This window comes from Carassius carassius, chromosome 38 (genome assembly GCF_963082965.1).
Source record: "Carassius carassius chromosome 38, fCarCar2.1, whole genome shotgun sequence".
NCBI classification, from domain to species: domain Eukaryota; kingdom Metazoa; phylum Chordata; class Actinopteri; order Cypriniformes; family Cyprinidae; genus Carassius; species Carassius carassius.
Window position 1 is genome coordinate 6,302,960 of NC_081792.1, and position 21,193 is coordinate 6,324,152.

General features: G+C 40.4%; 1 protein-coding gene across 1 annotated transcript; it reads right to left on the minus strand.

Moving 5' to 3' along the window:
- Positions 1–1,384: 1,384 nt before the first annotated feature.
- LOC132119229 (melanocyte protein PMEL-like) lies at positions 1,385–19,583 on the minus strand. Its single transcript, XM_059529028.1, has 12 exons — positions 19,447–19,583; positions 18,039–18,134; positions 17,740–17,886; positions 17,330–17,470; positions 14,405–14,566; positions 13,850–14,170; positions 13,187–13,726; positions 12,911–13,087; positions 2,523–2,625; positions 2,147–2,355; positions 1,952–2,039; positions 1,385–1,818 (listed from the first exon to the last, which is right to left on the minus strand). Exons 1-12 carry the CDS (start codon positions 19,514–19,516, stop codon positions 1,680–1,682), a joined length of 2,193 nt encoding a protein of 730 aa, XP_059385011.1. The 5' UTR covers positions 19,517–19,583; the 3' UTR covers positions 1,385–1,679.
- Positions 19,584–21,193: the final 1,610 nt, after the last annotated feature.

Consider the following 21,193-nt stretch of genomic DNA (forward strand, 5'->3'; position numbering starts at 1 on the left):
AAAATATTGCTTATTACTTATAAAGCCCTGAATGGTTTAGCACCTCAGTATTTGAATGAGCTCCTGTTACATTATAATCTTTCACGTCCGCTGCGTTCTCAAAACTCAACTGTGGGCGGCAGATCCTTTTCCTATTTTGTGCCTAAACTCTGGAATAACCTACCTAACATTGTTCGGGAGGCAGACACACTCTTGCAGTTTAAATCTAGATTGAAGACCCATCTCTTTAACCTGGTTTACACATAACACACTAATATGCTTCTAATATCCAAATCCCTTAAATGATTTTTAGGCTGCATTAATTAGGTTAACCGGAACCGGAAACACTTCCACAATTTTACCTTGCTGCAGCCCGGAATTGAACTGCTTGTTTCGTCTGGTCAGAGGAGAACTGGCCCCCCAACTGAGCCTGGTTTCTCCCAAGGTTTTTTTCTCCATTCTGTCACCGATGGACCTCTGGCTTGCTTAGTTGGGGTCACGTCATTTACAGCGATATCGTTGACTTGATTGCAAATTAATGCACAGACACCATTTAAACTGAACAGAGATGACATCACTGAATTCAATGATGAACTGCCTTTAACTATCATTTTGCATTATTGACACACTGTTGTTCAGTTGCTTTGACACAATGTATTTTGTTTAAAGCACTATATGAATAAAGGTGACTTGACTAGTAATTTGCAGCCCACCTACAATACCATCGCGGCCCACAGGTTGAAAACCACTGGTGTTTTAAGCACTGTGATGTACAGCATCCAAGGTGTTAAACCATGAAACAAAATTATCTAATAATCCATCACTTCTAAGTCTAACTAAAAGTATAACATACACAATAACGTTTTCATTTCCTCATGATCATTTAAACTTTTAAGTCATTTTAAGTTGTAGTGGTGCTGTGCTTTTTTCAGATTCCTGATTGGCTGACAGTCATACTCAAACTTGAGTATTAGTATTTAGATACTGTATCAATTCACTAATAAGACTTTCAAAAAGTTTTGAAAAAAGGTATATAATTATCTAATAAAAAAGAGTTGCCCCATTTTAGCAAAGGAACTACAAATGCTGAAAATCAGATCTGTGGAATTTCCTCACTTGAAAGGGAAATATTAAAGTATGCTACTGTAACGTTCCTAGTATGTTACTGTGTGGCTCTAGTAAGACATTAGAGATTACTAGGATGTTGTTAGGTATTCCTATCAAGCAGGTTATTTGGGTTGCTTATATTATGATTACATTTACATTTTAATAACTGAAGGTGCTCCCAGCCACAATCCCTATTATCCATATAACTTATACTTTAAGGGGTGAGTGCTGTGAATAATTTAAGTAAACTATTTGGTTTTTCACTATTTTGCCCCTTGCGCTGCACTATATTTTTAATAGATAAAATTACAACTCTATATTTCTTGACTGACACTTATGTATATAGCAAATACTGAAGGGGAATAAGTCAGATCATTGCAACCCAAGAAAAGCTAAACATTAACAGGAAATATGTGCAATTTTTTTATGACGACACACAATATACTGTAATTATTCAGCAACTGCCACATATAATAAAACAACATTTAGATAATGTGAGGTATACAGAGGCATAACAATACAATGAGGCCCTCATTGTTCATATTTAATTCTCTTTTTTTGCAATATGACTTAAAGCAGAAGTGGACAGCTTTTCACACCACTCGCCCAAGTAGTAGTGGGCGGCTCTCTGCAGTTGACCTCCGGCTCAGAAGGTTCCACAGCATTAAAGGCACTGAGCTGAAACTGTTGCTTGTATTATCTTCTCTCAATAGATGGTATTCCTTCAACCGCCTGGATTAAAATAAATACATATAAAGGGTTACTTTAATGTACTTAAACTTGGTTCACATTTAACTAGACAGCATACAATAACATATACTTAATATTTATTTTGATGAAACCCACATGTGTATTGGTGCCTTACTTGTATGAAAAAGCAATGGCCCCCAAAGCACAAATAAAAACAAGGACTCCCAGTGTTGCTCCAGCTGTGTTTCTTGCTGAATTTGTGTCTAGTTTTAACAAGATAAGTTGTGAAGCCGTGAGCTTATAGGGTATGTCCAGAAAAAAAGAAAAACATTTTATTATTTTAGATGTGCTTTTAATTTATGATACTTGCCTATAGCCACACTGAGCTTTGCACTGGTTACAGCCAAGCTGACATCATTGGTCAGAGACACGTTGATACAGAAGGTACCCGAGTTGTTGAAAAATTGTCGCAGCACCATCTGACACTCAAAGGTTGGAGTCACAGCATTACACTGTAGGTCCTGAACAGGGCTTGTACAGTCTGCATCGGATATCACGGTGCACACTTGATTGGGCAGGCTGGCAAGTAAATATAATAAAATATTCAATAATAACAACTTTGGTAATTCTTGTTCAACCACAGTCATCATTATTACCAGTGTAAGATTATTATAAAACAGCTACAGCTAAGAACAGTAAAGACTATATACAGTCTATAAAATTAATAAAATCGAAGGAATATTTACCTTCCCTGACATGTGACTGTAAGATCTACAGCATTCTGCTCCAGCTCTGTGGCCAGAATCACCACATTATTCACCTCCACAATCTCAACACTCTCTATCCCCTCTGAAGTCGGAAAACATATACGTAGAGAATATTAAACACATGAAGACCGGCACTGATGCCATTTTTCTCAGAACTGATCTGATACCGATACCAATCCGATACTAGCAGTTTAAAAAAAAATCAGTGTAGAATTGTTATACCTCTATGTGTTGACCTGATCATGACTGTTTTGTGTTAAACATGCTCTACTAAATATAGGGAACTTCATTATACAGAAAAATGTATAATATGTAATATGTAATCATAATTTGACAAAATACTGTTATTATAAACAAGGTTAGTGGATAATTCAACAGCAAAAGTTACTACTCTAGATAATTTTATAGAATCTAAACATTTAGTGAAAAAACTATTTAGTGGGAAACAAATAAAAGTGAATAAGTGCAGGACTAAATCTAGTAAAATGTTATACACTGCTCATTGTATTGTAAAGTACATTAATGAAAAACAAGTAAATATGTTTACATATAAATATATAATGTAAAATTAAAAGACATATAGCACAGTAATAAGGCAGTAACATATGATAGATGGGACAGAACATGAAAGGCTATCAATCTTTCATTGCGCAGAAGTATTATATAATGAAAGGTTCCATTACAGTGTGGCACAAAGTGCTTATGCGCATCTCGTGCACAGAATGACATGCTTGAATATGGAGTCACTGTCTACATATAAAAGTTCAAAGGAAAGAAATATTTATGCATAGTTTATTGTGTGATGGAGTCTTTCCTTTTAACAGTTTAAAACATTCACTACTCCATTGTTGTGATCTAACAGACACCCGATAGAAAGTAACATGATTTAGTAACAGCACTAAACTCCAGCAAGATAAAGTCCTTTTATGCAAAACCATTGATCTTTATCTACAAATCAAGTGAAAGAAACACTGGATCATCTTGGAGAGAGTTTTATCATCTTGACTGTCATAACTGAACACAATATTATAAACCTAGAATTAAATGCAAAGAGACAAGATAGTCTATACAGTATTTGTGTTCAAAAAGATGCTACAAACAATACAAAGCTCCACAAATACTCTCCTGCAGTGTCTGCTTCATTCATAGTCAATGCCGGATGGCGCTCTAGTGCAGAAAGTCCAAAATGAACTCTTAGAAGTAATAACTTATAACATTCCAGACAAGAAATCCCTAATATGGACAGAGGCATCCAGCTATTGCTGTAGCTCAGCTGAATAAAAAGCAGAAACATTCTTACTAATGAAATGTGAATACAATGAACACACCCAGGTAATAAATAAAGTATGTGAATAAAGCAGTGGTAGTTGACAGCATTTATTACACTATAGCACTATTCTGCCTTATTCTGTGATAACAATGGAGAAAATGTTTGTAGAATATAAAGCATTCATATTGTCATTAGGGAATGAATGGGAATACTGCTCTACATAAGGAAATATATATATTATAGAATACAAATTTCCATTAAGTTTTTATCATGTAGCAATGACTGCTAATGAAAACTATTAATAGTAGTTTTAATAGTAATTACAGTAATATATATCATTGCATGAATAATAAACCAATTTTAAAATTATCCACCCCTAACCTATAGTAAAGTATTTAAAAACAAATTATGCATTAAATATGTCCATTCCCCCCAAACAGAGAAAACATCTTTCACAAGAATATACATGTCTGCCTTTTTTAAACTTCATAGTGTATATAATGAGTTGTATTTGTAGGTATTATAATAGCACAATTCTTAATTCTTAAGTAGATGTGATCTGCTTACAGGTATCATTTAGACATCATAATATGAGAATGAAAGTGACATACAGCCAAGTATGGTGACCCATACTCAGAATTTGTGCTCTGAATTTAACCCATCCAAGGTGCCCACACACAGCAGTGAACACACACACACACTATGAACACACACCCAGAGCATTTATGCTGCGTCCCCTGGGGAGCAGTTGGGGTGCCTCGCTCAAGGGCACCTCAGTCGTGGTATTGAGGATGGAGAAAGTCCTGTACATTCACTCCCCCACCTACAATTCCTGCCAGCCCGAGACTCGAACTTGTAACCTTTGGATTAGGTGGGTCAGATTCTGGGATGCATCATAGACTCAATTACTAACCTATGATTAACTGGTAGCCTAAGTTCTCTTACGAGAGTTCTCTCGTACTGCGTCTTAGCTAAGACGCTACGGGAAAAGTCTCTTTTCACGAAATACTGAAGCAAAAAATTATCCTTAATTTAGAATTTTTGTAAAGCGCATTTGCAGCAGTACACAGCCATAGGCGAGACGGCTCGCTCGCTCATTGGCTGCTCTGCAGCAAGTGCAAAGCCTATCGAGCGCAGGCTGATGCAATATCAGACCAATTAGGACGCTTCTCGCCCATCACGCCACTTCCCGCCGAAACGGGTGTAGCCCAACGCTATAAAAGGAGCTCGAAAAGGCTGACTCACCTGATTTTTCATCTCTTCAGCGAAGCTCACGCATCGCTGGATCACGGAGGAAGCAAGCGCCGTCTGAGAAGCATCTCAGCGGGACAAGCCATTCTGAAGCTGCTGGCCTTCGCCGCCTTCTACTGCCGTTCCTGCTGCGCGGTCCGGCGCACATATCCTTTCAATTCTGTTATATCCAGCTGTTCTTTATGCGTGTGTTCGCCCTGCGACACACACTCGTAAAAGAGCTTGCGTCTTTTTTAAGATGCCTTCCTGTGGCTCGTCAGAGCACCACTCAGCGAGGGAGACTGGTACGTCATCTGTGTCTCCTGCCTGGGTGAAGATCATGCAGCGCTCGCGCTCGCTGACGGCGGATGCCCTCACTGCGAGCTGTTGCCATGGTGACTCTGAGGACTCGCTTGGCCTTTTCTCTGAGCCTGCATTCTCCGCTGCGCTGAGGCGCCGCACTCTGCTAGCTTCGGTCAGTGAGGGCTGGGCGAGCTCCGAGGATCTCGCACCTTCTGCTCAGAAGCCCAGCAAACGAGCTGACATCGAGAAGGAGCCGAGGCGAGTGCTCACGCTGGCCGCGACGAGTCTCGGCCTCGAGTGGTCTGCACCAGCGCCCCCCCTCTCGTTCCCGGCTGTATGGTAGTTTCCTCTCGGATGAGCGTACTTCTCAAAGCCCGCCTCATTTCTTCCTGAGCTTCACAAATAGATGGCAAAGGCTTGGAATGCTCCATATTCAGCGCGAACTCGTTCGTCTGTCTCACTAGCATTCTCCACACTGGATGATGCTAAAAACAGGAACTACCAGTCACTTTCGCCGGTGGAACAGGCGATAGCGACGCACCTTTGTCCGCCCTCTGCTGGACGGCGGACGAAAGCGGTGTTGCCATCTAAAGCCTACTGCATGATGTCACCTCTGCTCGCGCGAATCTTCTGCTGCTGAGCAGGCTGCGTCTGCACTGCACACGATGGCTGCTTCATCGAAGCGCCGGTGTACAAGTTCCGCTGTGGCCAAGCTCTCACCCAAGCGCGCCACTGTTTCAGTTCCAGGAATTGTGACTGTCTCAGCGTTTTCTGCAACACGCAAGCCTGCACAGTTGCCCGCTTGCCTGCACACAAAAGCCGTTATCACAACAGCTTCAGCAACGCAGCTCGAGACCCCGTTCTCGCTCTACCGGCCGTCGCCCCACGCCGCGGGGACCACGGCTGACGATTACGGTGAGGCTGGAAGCCCCGAAGCCATCCTAGGAAAGCGCCGGTGTATGAGTCGACGCGGCCGAACTCTCACCCAAGCGCGCCGCTGTTTCAGTTCCAGGGATTGTGACTGTTTCAGCATCTTTTGCAATGCGCAAGCCTGTACGGTTGCCCGCTTGCCTGCACACAAAAACCGTTATCACGGCTACCCAGATATTTCCCGAAAAGGGTGTAATTTCTGGTGTCCCGGCCACGGCCGATGGTGCTATAAATGTAGTGACGATGCCCACTGCTCAGTGCCCATCTCCACATATAAGCACAGCCCTTCACACAGGGCTCGCGCCCATGAAAGCGACTCAAGTCGATCGCACGCACTGCATAGTAAACGTGCCCACTCCTCAGTGCCCACAATTACTATGTCACACGCGTCATGTGGTTTCTGTAAAAACGAAACCCGTGCACGTTCGTCCGGCCACGGCCGATGGTGCTATAAATGTAGTGACGATGCCCACTGCTCAGTGCCCATCTCCACATATAAGCACAGCCCTGCACACAGGGCTCGCGCCTATAAGATCGACTCAGATCGGTCACGCGCTCCACATAGTAAACGTGCCCACTCCTCAGTGCCCACAAACACTATGTCACACACGGCGCGTGGTTTCTGTAAAAACGAAACCCATGCACGTACACTCTGCCCAGGCAGACAGCGAGTCGAAAGCAGTAAATGTGCACACTTGCAGCCCACAGTAACTCGCAGACATCACGAGTCCCACGGGACCCACTCAAACCTCCCTCAATCGGTTAAGCGCCGGGACAGGGTCGAGGAGGAGCGATCTGCCCGCTGTGATCAGCGCGCTCCCCGCCTCAAATGCCACAGGCGTAACGCCCATGTTACAGCACACCGAAGCGCCGCCGTTGCTCAGTCAACAGAGCGCGTTTCGCATCCAGCCCTTAGCCATTCATGCAGATGCATGTTCAGCGCTTCCAGGGGTTTCGGATTGGGTGCTAGGCATTATAAGGAGAGGCTACTCGCTACAGTTTTTTCGACGCTCTCCACGCTTTTTAGCGTGCGACGAAACCACGGTCAAAACAGAAGTAGTACGCATACTTCGGGCCGAAATATCAAAACTGTTGAGCAGAGGGGCTGTAGAGCCTGTCTCTCAAGCTCAAAGCGAGGGGGGGCTGTACAGCAGATACTTTCTAGTGCCCAAGAGAGGCGGTGGTCTCAGGCCCATACTGGATCTAAGACAGCTGAACAAGGCATTGGTGAAACGCAGTTTCAGAATGCTTACGACCAGGAAGCTCCTCGCGCATATTCGCAGAGGAGACTGGTTCATGTCAATAGATCTGAAGGACGCGTATTTTCAAATACAGATGGCGTCAAGTCACAGGCGATATTTGAGATTCGCCTTCGAGGTCCAGGCATACCAGTTTGCAGTCCTGCCGTTCGGCTTGTCCGTAGCTCCTCGTACGTTTACGAGGTGCATAGACGCAGCGCTCGCTCCTCTCAGACTCAGAGGCATGCGAGTGCTGAACTATTTGGACGACTGGCTGATTCTGGCTCAATCATGAGCAGAGCTCGTGGAGCACAGGGCCGTTTTACTCGATCACCTCGAGAAACTTGGTCTCAGTGTCAACTGGACGAAGAGTCGCTGAACCCCAGTCAGACGATACTGTTTTGGGTTTAGTTCTGGAATCACGTTACATGACGGCGCGGCTGTCACCACAGCGTCAGCGCGCGGCGAGTTCTCTCCGCTGCGGCGCGACCGTTTCGCTCAGAGAATGTCAGAGGATGCTGGGTCTCATGGCCTCAGCATCTCCGGTTCTGCAGTTGGGCCTGCTCCGCATGCACCCCCTGCAGTTCTGGCTGAAAGCGCGGGTATCTGGTCGACTGTGTCTCAAGGTCAATCAGGGCTGCGTTACGTTAACCCTGGACAGCAAACGACTGGTACCAATCAGGTGTAAGCCTGGGGACTTCCTCGAAAGTGAGGATGGTGTCGACGGACGCCTCCACTTCGGGATGGGGAGCGCTGCTCGAGGGCAGACCGTCCTTTGGCCTGTGGTCAGAACGGGAAAGGCTCCAACATATCAACTGTCTGGAAATGCTGGCAGTGGAGAACGCGCTGACGCGATTTTGTCCCCGAATCAAGGGACACCACGTCTTAGTCCGTTCGGAAGACATGTCTGTGGTGTCCTACAGAAATCGCCAGGGCAGTCTCGGGTCCCAAAACCTGTACAGGTTGGCAGAACGCCTCCTGGTTCGGGCTCAGTGCAACTTGCGCTCGCTGAGGGCAGTTCATGTGCCTGGGCTACAGAATCTGGGTCCAGACAGGCTGTCCAGAAGCAACATTCCCACGGGCAAATGGTCTCTACACCCGCAAACAGTCCGGCTGTTGTGGGAGAGATTTGGCAGGACGAAGGTGGACCTCTTCGCATCCCACGAAAACGCTCACTGCCCGTGTTCTTTTCCAAGGACGAAAGCGCGCTGTCACGGAGATGGCCGTGCTGCCCGCTTTATGCTTTCCCTCCCGTCTCCCTCCTTCCGCAGGTGATAGAACGGGTGAGAGAAACGAGATGTTCAATACTGCTTGTAGCACCTTTTTGGAAGAACCAACCATGGTTCCCAGATTTGATGCAGTTAGCAGACATCGCCACGTGGCCAGTGCCGTTGAGGAGGGACCTCCTCTCGCAGGCCAGGGGCTTGATTTGGCACCCTCAACCGGAGTTGTGGTCCCTCCATGTGTGGGCGCTCAACGGTTACCCGCTGATCTCTCAGTGGGAGTGCTAAATACCATCACTCAGGCTAGAGCTCCGTCGACACGACGGCTGTATGCCTCGATGTGGTCGGTGTTCTCCAGCTGGTGCACGGCTCATGGATGTTCACCCCTTAGTTGTGAGGTGACGGAAGTTCTCTGCTTCCTACAGGAGCTGTGGGATAAGGGCAGAGCCCCATCCACGCTCGAAGTTTATGTGGCGGCCATCGCAGCGTTTTCTGAACAGCGCTCGGTCAGTCAATAGGAAGGAACGATTTGGTCATCCGCTTCCTTAGAGGAGCTAGGAGGCTGAATCCTCCCAGACCTCCGTCAGTCCCTATATGGGACCTCGCAGCGGTTTTGGAGGCCATGTAGGGTCCCCCTTCTGAGCCTATCCAATCGATTAGCCTCCAGCATCTGTCGTTCAAGACAGTATTCTTGTTGGCTCTTGCTTCAGGAAAGCGTGTGGGTGACCTGCACGCGCTCTCGGTGAGCCTGTCGTGCTTGGAGTTTGGGCCTAATGACTCAAGGGTCATACTCAAACCTAGGCACGGTTATGTGCCGGAGTCCCTCAACACGCCGTTTCGGGCTCAGGTTATTGCCCTGTCTGCCCTGTCGGTGTCAGGAGAGGATGGAGACTCGAGTCTTCTTTGCCCTGTTAGGGTTTTAAGAGCTTATGTGTCTCGCTCCGCTGTCTTTCGACAGACTGAGCAGCTGTTTGTCTCGTTCAGTGGATGTTCCAAGGGAATGGCTGTTTCGAGACAGACTCTATCCAGATGGATAGTTGACGCCATAGCGTTAGCTTACGCTTCCAGGGGCCTTCAGTGCCCACTGGGCGTCAGAGCACACTCCACAAGGGGCATCGCCTCGTCGTGGGCGTGGTCTACTGGGATCTCCTTGCAGGATATATGTATGGCGGCAGGTTGAGCCTTGCCGTCTGCATTTATCAGGTTCTATAACCTGGAGGTTCCCGCCTTGCAAGCAAGGCTGCTGTCGGTATAGCCGAATCAGGGCCCTGATGGGAATTCTGAGTTCGTGAGCATTATGCGATGCTGACTGTTATATGGGCAGTATTGCGTAAGACCCGCATTGCCACATTGGTCAGGCCTTGCCTCGACTGTGTGATGTTATATTGCCGCATCTACGGGTGCTGCTAGATATGGGATGGAGGGCTCCCCCCTTTCCTGTCCTGGACTCTCTGTGAGTCCCTTGGGTGACTGTGCACTGTATATCCTGGGCGTTGCTTCAGGTTTATTGGTGTGTGATACCTGCGCGCACGGCTTTTTACATGGGGTTCCCGTAGCGTCTTAGCTAAGACGCAGTATGAGAGAACTCTCGTAAGAGAACGTACTCGGTTACTAACGTAACCTTGGTTCTCTCTAGAAGAGGGAACGAGTACTGCGTTCTCTGCCGTGCGTACGATTCACTCTGGTTCGCTTCGGCGATTAAATAAATCAGGTGAGTCAGCCTTTTCGAGCTCCTTTTATAGGGTTGGGCCACACCCGTTTCGGCGGGAAGTGGCGCGAAGCGTCCTAATTGGTCTGATATTGCATCAGCCTGTGCTCGATAGGCTGTGCATATGCTGCAGAGCAGCCAATGAGCGAGCGAGCCGTCTCGCCTATGGCTGTGTACTGCTGCAAATGCGCTTTACAAAAATTCAAAATTAAGGATAATTTTTTGCTTCAGTATTTCGTGAAAAGAGACTTTTCCCGTAGCGTCTTAGCTAAGACGCAGTACTCGTTCCCTCTTCTAGAGAGAACCAAGGTTACGTTAGTAACTGAGTACGTTTTACATTTAAAAGACAAATGCAGAATACTTATGACAGAGGTCTAGTGTCCAAACTGAGGGTGGTTCACTCTAACCTTGATGGCCAGACTCTACATACATAAAATGTTATCTTGGAATGCACACTGTAATGTAGTACTTACTGGGGTGATTTCCCAGACAGGGTTTAAATTAAGTCTGGAGTAGGCTTAGAATTATTTAGAATAGTTAATCATGGCTTTGAAAAACTGCTTTTTTGAAACAATTTTGATTAAATACAGTGTAAAAAAATCCATATCGTTTAACCTTTTGATGTTTATACAATAATAATAATAAAATAATAATAATAATAATGATTTAAATGTAATAGTATACTTATATATATATATATATATATATATATATATATATATATATATATATATATATATATTCATGCACCCCCAAAATACCCTTAGACCTCAGAGAGTTAAAATCCTAGTGAGCTGCTTGTTGTCTACATACAGTAGGTGGACTACCAAAATGCAACGCACCGCCGCCAAGTCAGCAAGTCAGTCGCGTGTTAAACTTTATGACAGAATATTTGTTTTCGGTAGCAAACAAATGCCAAAAGTAGACAATAAAAGTAGACATGCCAAGCTTTCTATAGATATATCTCTCATGTCTTTTCGTTGAGTAGTCACTGAGTTACAGTTAATTTTAATGATGCGTTTCTACATGAAGATCACCGCAGACCAAGGCTGCAGACAGCGCATCGTTTCTCATCTTTATTTTATAAATGCACAAAGTTTTGTTGTTATTATGTCTGTATACAAATAAAAGTAGACCCTATACAGATTCGATTGATGTATTGCTCTTATCTGTACGATCAAAACTGAAAGTGTAATTTAAGTTCTTTTCGCGTTATCAGGAGAAATTCCTCATCACGCGTATATGCGTGAATCGAATCCAGAGGGTTAATGCACGAGTTTCACAATTTGAGTTGAATTACTGAAATAAATGAACTTTTCCATGACATTCTAATTACTGCTGTATCTTTAATGTTGTTGGCCTACATTTCTGCCTAGGGGACATCTTGTTCATACAGATAATATCAAAGATTCTAGCAAATACTAACAGATAAAAATTCAAAAGCTGATTGCCTCTAGTAGAAATCTTATAATGGTCCTTGTTTGGATCTTTCATCAGGACAGTGATCTAAAATGACCATCACAAGCAACACAAAAATTGGGCCAATGAGCAAAAATGTAAGGTTCTGCCAAGATCAACCCTGTCCTCTGATCTGAACCCTATAGAAAACTAAAGAGGAGAGTGTACTGGAGAGATACTGTATAGAATAATGGTCTCTGATCTCGTCAGGTGTTCTCCAAACACATCAGGCAAAAGGAGAAGACTCAGAGCTGTTATCTTGGCAAAAGGAGGATACAAAAAATATTAGATAAAAGGGTGCCGTTAATTGTAGCCATTGTGTATTAGAGAAAAACATTTATTTCATAATGAGATTTCCCTTTCCATCCATTTTACTTCAAGTTTAAGGTTTTGTGAGTTTGTGTGTTTTAATCAATATATATATATATATATATATATATATATATATATATAATTAACAGTGTAGATTTATTTTCACAAGCTTCTTTGATCATATTTTCCAATATTGAGCCAATATTTTTTATATATAAAGCCTTAAAACACTATGTTAATCTGAAGTTAAACCTTCCGTTTGGTTCCTTAAACCCTTTGGTTTAATTTAAGCCTCAATTTAGTCCTGAAAGTAGCTCTAGTCTTCCTTCAGGAAATCAGCCTATTAAATTCTGGATTTGACTAAGTCTAAGACTATTTATATTCATGACAGAAAAATTCAAGGAGCTATTTTAGTTTAGGACTAGGCTTAATCTCTGTCCAGAAAACTGCCCAATTGTGTTTGAATACTGATTTAGTGATGCACAAAAGATCAATATTCAGGTCTAGTATTATTGTTTAAATATATATATATATATATATATATATATATGTATATATATGTATATATATGTATATATATATATATGTATATATATATATATATATATATATATATGTATATATATGTATATATATATATATATATATATATATATATATATATATATATATAAAATAATTAATAAAATACTCACGGACTACTGTAAGAGTTGTAGAGAAGGAGCCATAACGATAAATCATACAATTTTCTTCTGCCGGCATTTCTGGTGCTTGCCGCTTTGCAATGACTAGAGCAGCCTGGGTTGCTTCAGTTCCTGCCACCAGTTCAGCTTCTAATTCACTCACTGTTGCCACAGGTATGCTAGTTACGCCTGCAATTCAAGCACCAATGCAAATACATTAAATATATGATACAATTAACTGGTTTTTAATTTTTTTTTTTTATGGATGTCTATGTAAATTGTTTTCACCACTGTTGGCTTCGGTTGCCATGTCGACTCCAGCAGCAACTTCATTAACTGCTTCAGTGTTTTCTGCTACAGGTATAACAGATGCAATGACATCTGTGACCACTGCCTCAGGTGTGTTAATGATTATTGCATCTCCAGTCAGTGCCACACTTTCTATAAGTGTCTGAACAGAGGTTGTTTCAACTACAGCAGCAGGGGGTTCTGTGAGATCTGTGGCCGCCAGATTGATTATAATCTCGCCTCCTTCTGGGACTGTGTCAGCTGTAGGAACATCTGTTGCAGGTCCAGCCTCAACAGGTGTAGGCATGGCTAACATAACTACAGCAGTATTATCATCTTCTGCCACAGCAGTGTCCCCAGCAGCAGTGGGTACCTCCTGAACAGTATTATCTAATTCTGCCTCTGCATCAGTTGCTGACACTGCCAAGTCACTGGCAACTACAGTGAGATCAGGTGCAACTCCTTCCTCTGCCATGGGAACAACTTCAACCGATTGAGGAGAAACAGTCAGCACAACATTTTCCACTGCTGTTGCTTCATCTGTCAAAAAGGAGAAGGCACTGACTGATAAATATTTTAATCTCTTCAAAAAACTTTTTGAACTGAGAATTATCTTTTAAATGCCATGAAACATGATCTTTAAATACAATATGAAAATTCTACCTGTTAAAAGAACAGGGGGTACACCAGTGGGTGCTGGAGTTGGATTGAGCTGACAACCAGTTGAGATAGCTGCCATCAAAACCACCTGTGGCCTGAAGGAACCAGTTGTAAGGTATGTGTGGGTAACAGTGGTTTCCCGAGAAATTAGAGCTCCACTATTGTCACCAAAATCCCAGTTGAAGGTGATGTCTGACCCAATGAGATATTGGCTAGGGTCATGCAAATTAATGTTGAAGGACACAGCTCTGTTCTGGATAAAGCTTTGGTCACCCTGATTGATGTCACCAACCTGAGATAATATAACTGTAAAAGGAATCTGGTCTAGAGAAGAAGAGGAAGTTTAATTAGATTCTTGTAGGAATATACAGTACACAGTAAATGACAACATTGGTTTACTCTCCAGTTACATTGATTACTCTCCAATTCAGCTCAACGTAAGTTAAACAAAATAGGCTTAATGTTTTTTTTTTTTGTTTTTGTTTTTTAAGAAATTATGATGAGTTGACAAGGGATAAAGGAATTTCTAGACATATGTGCAGTTATCAAACTACTCACCAGTGATGGAGAACTGGGTAGATGCATAACCAAGGGGAACAAATTTGTCTTTGCCACGGCAGTGATAAACCACCAAATCCATGGTGTAAGAACCAAGAGGCATATTATCTGTTTCAATTGTCAGTAGAGAGGAGGGACCATCAGCCACCTGCCAATATTTTCCTGAAAGAGAGAAACAATGCAAGAGTAACTAAAATTAGGCAACCAGTTGCCCTAACCCTCACCCTAACATCAAGCTAAACCTAAAATAAAAAAATAAAAAATGTAAATTAAATGGTTAATGATCTGTAAATAATGTATTTTGCATTGTATACTACTTTATGCATGCCTTATGATATTATTATTAGATAATGTTACCCTATTGGTACAGTGTTTGATATAAAAATAACCCTTGTTTAGACCACCATCCACTGGTGCATACCACCTCCTCATTACATGCATTGTATGCTTGTTATGTAAATCAGAGTATAAAGGTACATAAAACCGCATTATGTACCTTTACCCACTCTGATCAAATGAGTCGTACATTTAACTAAACAGAGGGTTTAAATGTTTAGTATAAGCTGCAGACCCTGTTGTTTCATTCACTTGTACTTCCCCTTTATCCCCCATGTATGAATGTGTGAGTGTGTGTACAGTATATGACATGTTTGTTAGTTATGTGTTAGTGTTTAATAAAACTTTTGTGCACAAATTACACAAGTTTCTGATTCTGTCACAGTTTGTAATCAAATTCATTTTAACAAACCGATCTTGCTAATGCATTAGTACTGTAAGAAAGTTATTTTCTGTGAGTTGATATGAAATTACACTGACTGTTCACCAGAAGAAGTTGATGGCAATATAAATTTTGCTAGTTACAACTGGCAGTTGATATAAATAATTGTAATTAATTATAATTAATTTCAATTATTTATATAAATTTGACTTTTGAGCTAATTTGCTACAAATCCATGTCTCCACTAAATGTGTATGTGTCACTATGGGAGAGCGGGGTGATTTGAGCCTGTGGGAAAGTTGAGCCACCCCTTGTTTCTAGGCAAGCTTAAACTAAATTGGTGATGTGACCGCAGATATATGAAGAGTTATCCATTTTACTCACCTTTTTACTTATTTTAAATAATACATTTTAAATAGTTTGTGAAAACTGATGGAAATTTTTATGAAACTGTATTTCCCTGCAACATTTATAAGTGGGATCTTGAGTACTATTAGCCCAGTTCTGTACAATGTAGTCCATTCATTCATTCATTCATTAATTCATTATTTTTTAATACTTCAATTTGAACTTTATTTTGTTTTGTATCTTTGTCCTTATTAGGGTCACAGAGAGCTGGAGCCTAACCCAGCATCTTGGTCATCACAAGGCTCGAGTCATTTCATTTTTATTAAATGTATCTTCCTTTGATACAGCATGTTCAGTTCACTTTTACTCCATGTCGATTTATCCTCTCTCTAGGCTCAAATTACCAATCGTTGGGGGCAAGTTGCGCCAAGAGACCACTTTTTTTTTTTTTTTTTTTTTTGGAAAGCCAAATTCTGAAAGCAGTTTATTTTAGATTAAAAGATGTTATTCCTAAGGATGCACTACAGTACCATATTAAATATGTAAATATTTAAGCTGGACCCATTACTGTCATGTTCACACATTAAACACAAAGTAAAAACTGACTCAACTCACCCCGCTCTAACCTATATATTACAGTCGTGGCCAAAAGTTTTGAGAATTACATAAATATTAGTTTTCAAAAAGTTTGCTGCTAAACTGCTTTTAGATCTTTGTTACAGTTGTTTCTGTGATGTACTGAAATATAATTACAAGCACTTCATACGTTTCAAAGGCTTTTATCGACAATTACATGACATTTATGCAAAGAGTCAGTATTTGCAGTGTTGGCCCTTCTTTTTCAGGACCTCTGCAATTCGACTGGGCATGCTCTCAATCAACTTCTGGGCCAAATCCTGACTGATAGCAACCCATTCTTTCATAATCACTTCTTGGAGTTTGTCAGAATTAGTGGATTTTTGTTTGTTTAGATCTGGGGAGTTTCCAGGCCATGAACCCAAAATTTCAACATTCTGGTCCCCAAACCACTTAGTTATCACTTTTGCCTTATGGCACGGTGCTCCATCGTGCTGGAAAATGCATTGTTCTTCACCAAACTGTTGTTGGATTATTGGAAGAAGTTGCTGTTGGAGGGTGTTTTGGTACCATTCTTTATTCATGGCTGTGTTTTTGGGCAGAATTGTGAGTGAGCCCACTCCCTTGGATGAGAAGCAACCCCACACATGAATGGTGTCAGGATGATTTACTGTTGGCATGACACAGGACTGATGGTAGCGCTCACCTTTTCTTCTCCGGACAAGCCTTTTTCCAGATGCCCCAAACAATCGGAAAGGGGCTTCATCGGAGAATATGACTTAGCCCCAGTCCTCAGCAGTCCATTCACTATAATTTCTGCAGAAGATCAATCTGTCCCTGATATTTTTTTGGAGAGAAGTGGCTTCTTGGCTGCCCTTCCTGACACCAGGCCATCTTCCAAAAGTCTTGGCCTCACTGTGCGTGCAGATGCGCTCACACCTGCCTGCTGCCATTCCTGAGCAAGCTCTGCACTGGTGGCACTCCGATCCCGCAGCTGAATCCTCTTTAGGAGATGATCCTGGCGCTTGCTGGACTTTCTTGGATGCCCTGAAGCCTTCTTTACAAGAATTAAACCTCTTACTTTGAAGTTCTTGATGATCCTATAAATTGTTGATTTAGGTGCAATCTTAGTAGCTACAATATCCTTGTCTGTGAAGCCATTTTTATGCAACGCAATGATGGCTGCAGCAACTTTTCCAATTTCCAATATTTATGTAATTCTCAAAACTTTTGGCCACGACTGTAGACTAAGAATAATTCTACAGGTTCAAACTTGCTCTTACCCCATGTTTTCCATACATAGACAAAGCGAGGCTTTTTGTTGGAGATCTTAGGGAAAGGTGTCCTGTCAGGAAAGACACCTGTCCATTTTTGAGGGATATTGGAATCAGCGTATACAGTCTGGCCCATATTATATGATGTTCCTAAAAGACATACACACACACACACACACACATATATAAATTCTTTTATTTGCAGATATTAACATTCAAATTCATAACATATTTAATAATAATGCTTATTTCAGGGAATAACAAGTGACGCATACATAAAAAAATATTAAAACAAAATATAAATAATGTATAAAAGCTTAAAAAAGTTCTAAATACATACATTTTTGATTGATGGTAGTGCAAAAATAAAAACATATATATTGCAAATGTATTGTATTATGGAAGTTTATATAACTAACCATTAATTGTACAGTTTCTTGCCCACACCACCTGTCCATCAGGAAGGACTGTCTGGTTCTGAGGGAAGTGAACATCAATGTTGAAAGTGGCTTTGGCTCCTGTCAGTGTAGGAGAATCACTTCTGACTTCAAATGTCACCTCTCCACCTATGGCAAAAAAGGATTTCCCCATTAAAAAAAAAAAAGATCAAAGTACGGATATGCAAAGTGACTTGGACAGGTGCAAAATCAAAAAATACATAGAATAAATATAGATATTTGCTCATAGTGTCCATGAATGCTTGTATGTGCTCAAAAACCTTTCCAACAGTCTCTGTATCTAGGATCTCCATCCCTCCAAACTGGATACATCTGTGAGTTCCATGAACGATAATGTGCAAAGCGTGTTCTGGATTCTACAAGAATGATGAAAAGAGCATTTGTGTAAGAGAATTAAAATAAGTTTTCAGTAATGAGAAATTAATGAATTCAGCTTTTCTTCAAATTTCACTTGTCTTCTTTAAAACCCCATCTACGGGAAATTATCGATATAATAATTTTTCAAACAGCCAACAGGCCCAGTTATTAGAAATCTTTAGATGTGTAAAGTGCATATTTATCTTGATTTCATTCCCTTGCTTCAACACTATAATCAACCCTACAAACACTAAAATGATGCATATTATTAATATATATGACTACATGAGATGACAGATTAATGGTATAAAATATATATACTTAGACTCTAAATTATATATAGTATAATAAATATTTAATGTCATTAAAGGTAGTTGAAGTAAGTAATAGGGTAGTTCAGTTGCTAGAGGTTGGCTTAAGTTTATAAGTGAACAAAAAGAAACGGTCTACAAAGAAAAAAACAAGAGAATGTGAGGGTTGGCAAACAGAGTCACACGACCTTCACAATCCCACTTAATCCTTCTCATGTGACTTTCAGCTGAGGGTACCACTGTAATCCCCACTGCTGGAATGAATTAAGATCCCACAGAGTTCTGACATATAGTCAAACTTTCATTCATATTATTATTTTTTTAATCTGATTGCAATTTAGAAGCAATTATATGTGGTTTATTTTTACATTTTAAGATGCATTTAATTCACATTTTATTAATTTGGCAAATATTTTTTATACAAAGCTATACATTTCCAGGAAATCAAAGGTGTGACCGGGTGATGCAGCACCGTTCTTTAACATTTGACATCATGCACCAACACTATACAAAATAAAATCAAACACTGGCCAATTATCCTTGAATAGTTAGCCTTAATCCTCTTAATAATAGCATTAATCATACTGGCCATACAACTACTAGTTCTAATATCAAATTTTGTCAAGATTGCTCATTATTAAAAGGATACGTTGGAGGGCAGTAGTATAAAGTTTTATAGGTTGTTCAACTGCTTTTCTACATCTGTTCATGTTGGACTGCCTTGTGGCTATTCATTGGAATAAAATTTGTAATAAATTTAACTGTTTAAAATATTGGTATTTAAAATAATGCAACTGTTTTTTCAGTTGTGGGTTTAATCCAAATATTGATTGACTAAAAGAAGATATAATGTTTTACAAATCTTTATTAATTATTTACTTATTTACTGAGAGGTATTTCTTTAATGTATCTATTTTTGTACTTAAAAATTTTGAACAATGAGTGATTCCTGTTAATGTTTTTTCTGTGTATAAAGTATATAAAGTAGAGAAATACTCACGTGAAAGTGCTACTGATGAGAATGTAAGAATTAGAAAGACAAGAGCCGTCCACATCATTAGGGTATGCATTGATGACTACAACACTACAGTCACTGATCCAGCTTTTCTTTGAGACCATGAGGCGTCTTGCTTCAATATAAGCACCCCAAACCAAACCCCCAGTGTATGACATCATAGATGTGCATGACAGGTTCCTCCCACACCCTGAAGTAATCTTATACAGGGCTGTAGTTTAGGAATGTTTTACGAATAAATTGTTACAATGCATCACTGTTAAGCAGCATCTCTTCCTTGGGATGTTTCAAATTTTCTGATTACATAAAGATTAATACAGAAAAAAACTGCAGAGAAAAACGTCAATGATCTTGTTGCATACAGATTAATGAAATTAATATCATTTTAGAACATTAAACATTAACATAATTAATGTTATTATGACTGTTACATGATTTTGCTTTAGCCATTTGACCAGTTTTCCTTCACAATTAATAATCATTATCTGCACTTGTGTGTGTTTTTGCAATAGGTTCTACACAAACTGATACATTGCATAATCCTAAACTGAATATAGGAAAAATGTAACACATATATTGATAATTTTTAGTAACAGAAAATTATAATAAAAAAAGATGCTTAAGCTTAGGTGTACCTCTTTACCATTTTACCTGGTTTTTCACTCTAAATGCTAACACACAGTGGTTATAAAACTACACACCATTATAATCACACCCCTGTTTAAAATCTGTATAAAAATGAATCCAAGTAAAATCATGACAGATATTTTTCCATTGCATTACCTTGTAACATAAGTGTGCACACTACTCTATTATGGGGGATGATACACTGAAAAATTAACTAATACAATTCAAAATCTTAAAAGTACTCAGGATTGCTTGATGCTAATTAACCCTGAATAATAATAAAACAATCTGATTGTTTTGTTGTATGATTTTCCCATTATTTTGGTCGCAATTAGAGATTACAAATGATGGGTTGGGATCACATTGTGAAAAGGTCTCAATAAGAAGAATACAAAAGCTTTCCCAAAACATTATATGTGCCACTGAATTTCATGCAAGCCATCATAAACAAGGGGAGACCAAAAAAAGGGTAAAAAGAAAGAAAAAGATTAACAGATCATTTTTCACAAAAATATAGAAAATTACAATAATGAAAACTTATCATGAAAGTCCTCCATTACAGATCTGAGAATTTGAAGAGGGTTTTCATTTTTCTGCGTAATGATATTCTCAAACATAAATCAACCAAGGAATTACTTCATAAGAACATAATTTTGGAAAAGCCCAGTCAGAGCCCAGACCCAAATAAAAAATTAAAATAAATAAATAAAAACCTTTTGGATTTACATGAAGAGGGCATAAAGATCCTCAGAAGAAAACCTGTGAAAAAAAACCCTGACAAATCAAGATATGTTAAGGTAATAGAGAGAAAAATGCTGTCTGCTTTATTAAGCAAAAGGTTTTTCTTCTACGAAGGGGTATGCTTGTGCAACCACAATATATTAAGTCTTTGATTTTTCTTTTGTTTTCCTTAGATTTGTTTAGTCTCTTCAGTCAACATCACTGTCAAGTTTTACATAAAAAAATATTATTCATAATAATGGATCTGTAAATTTGTATCCTGTCTCTCCAGTTCCTCATCTTGTGATCACATGTGGATCCTGTGAGAATAAATGTCTATTCATTATCTACAAATTAGAACAAGAAAGAGGGAGATATTCTTTCA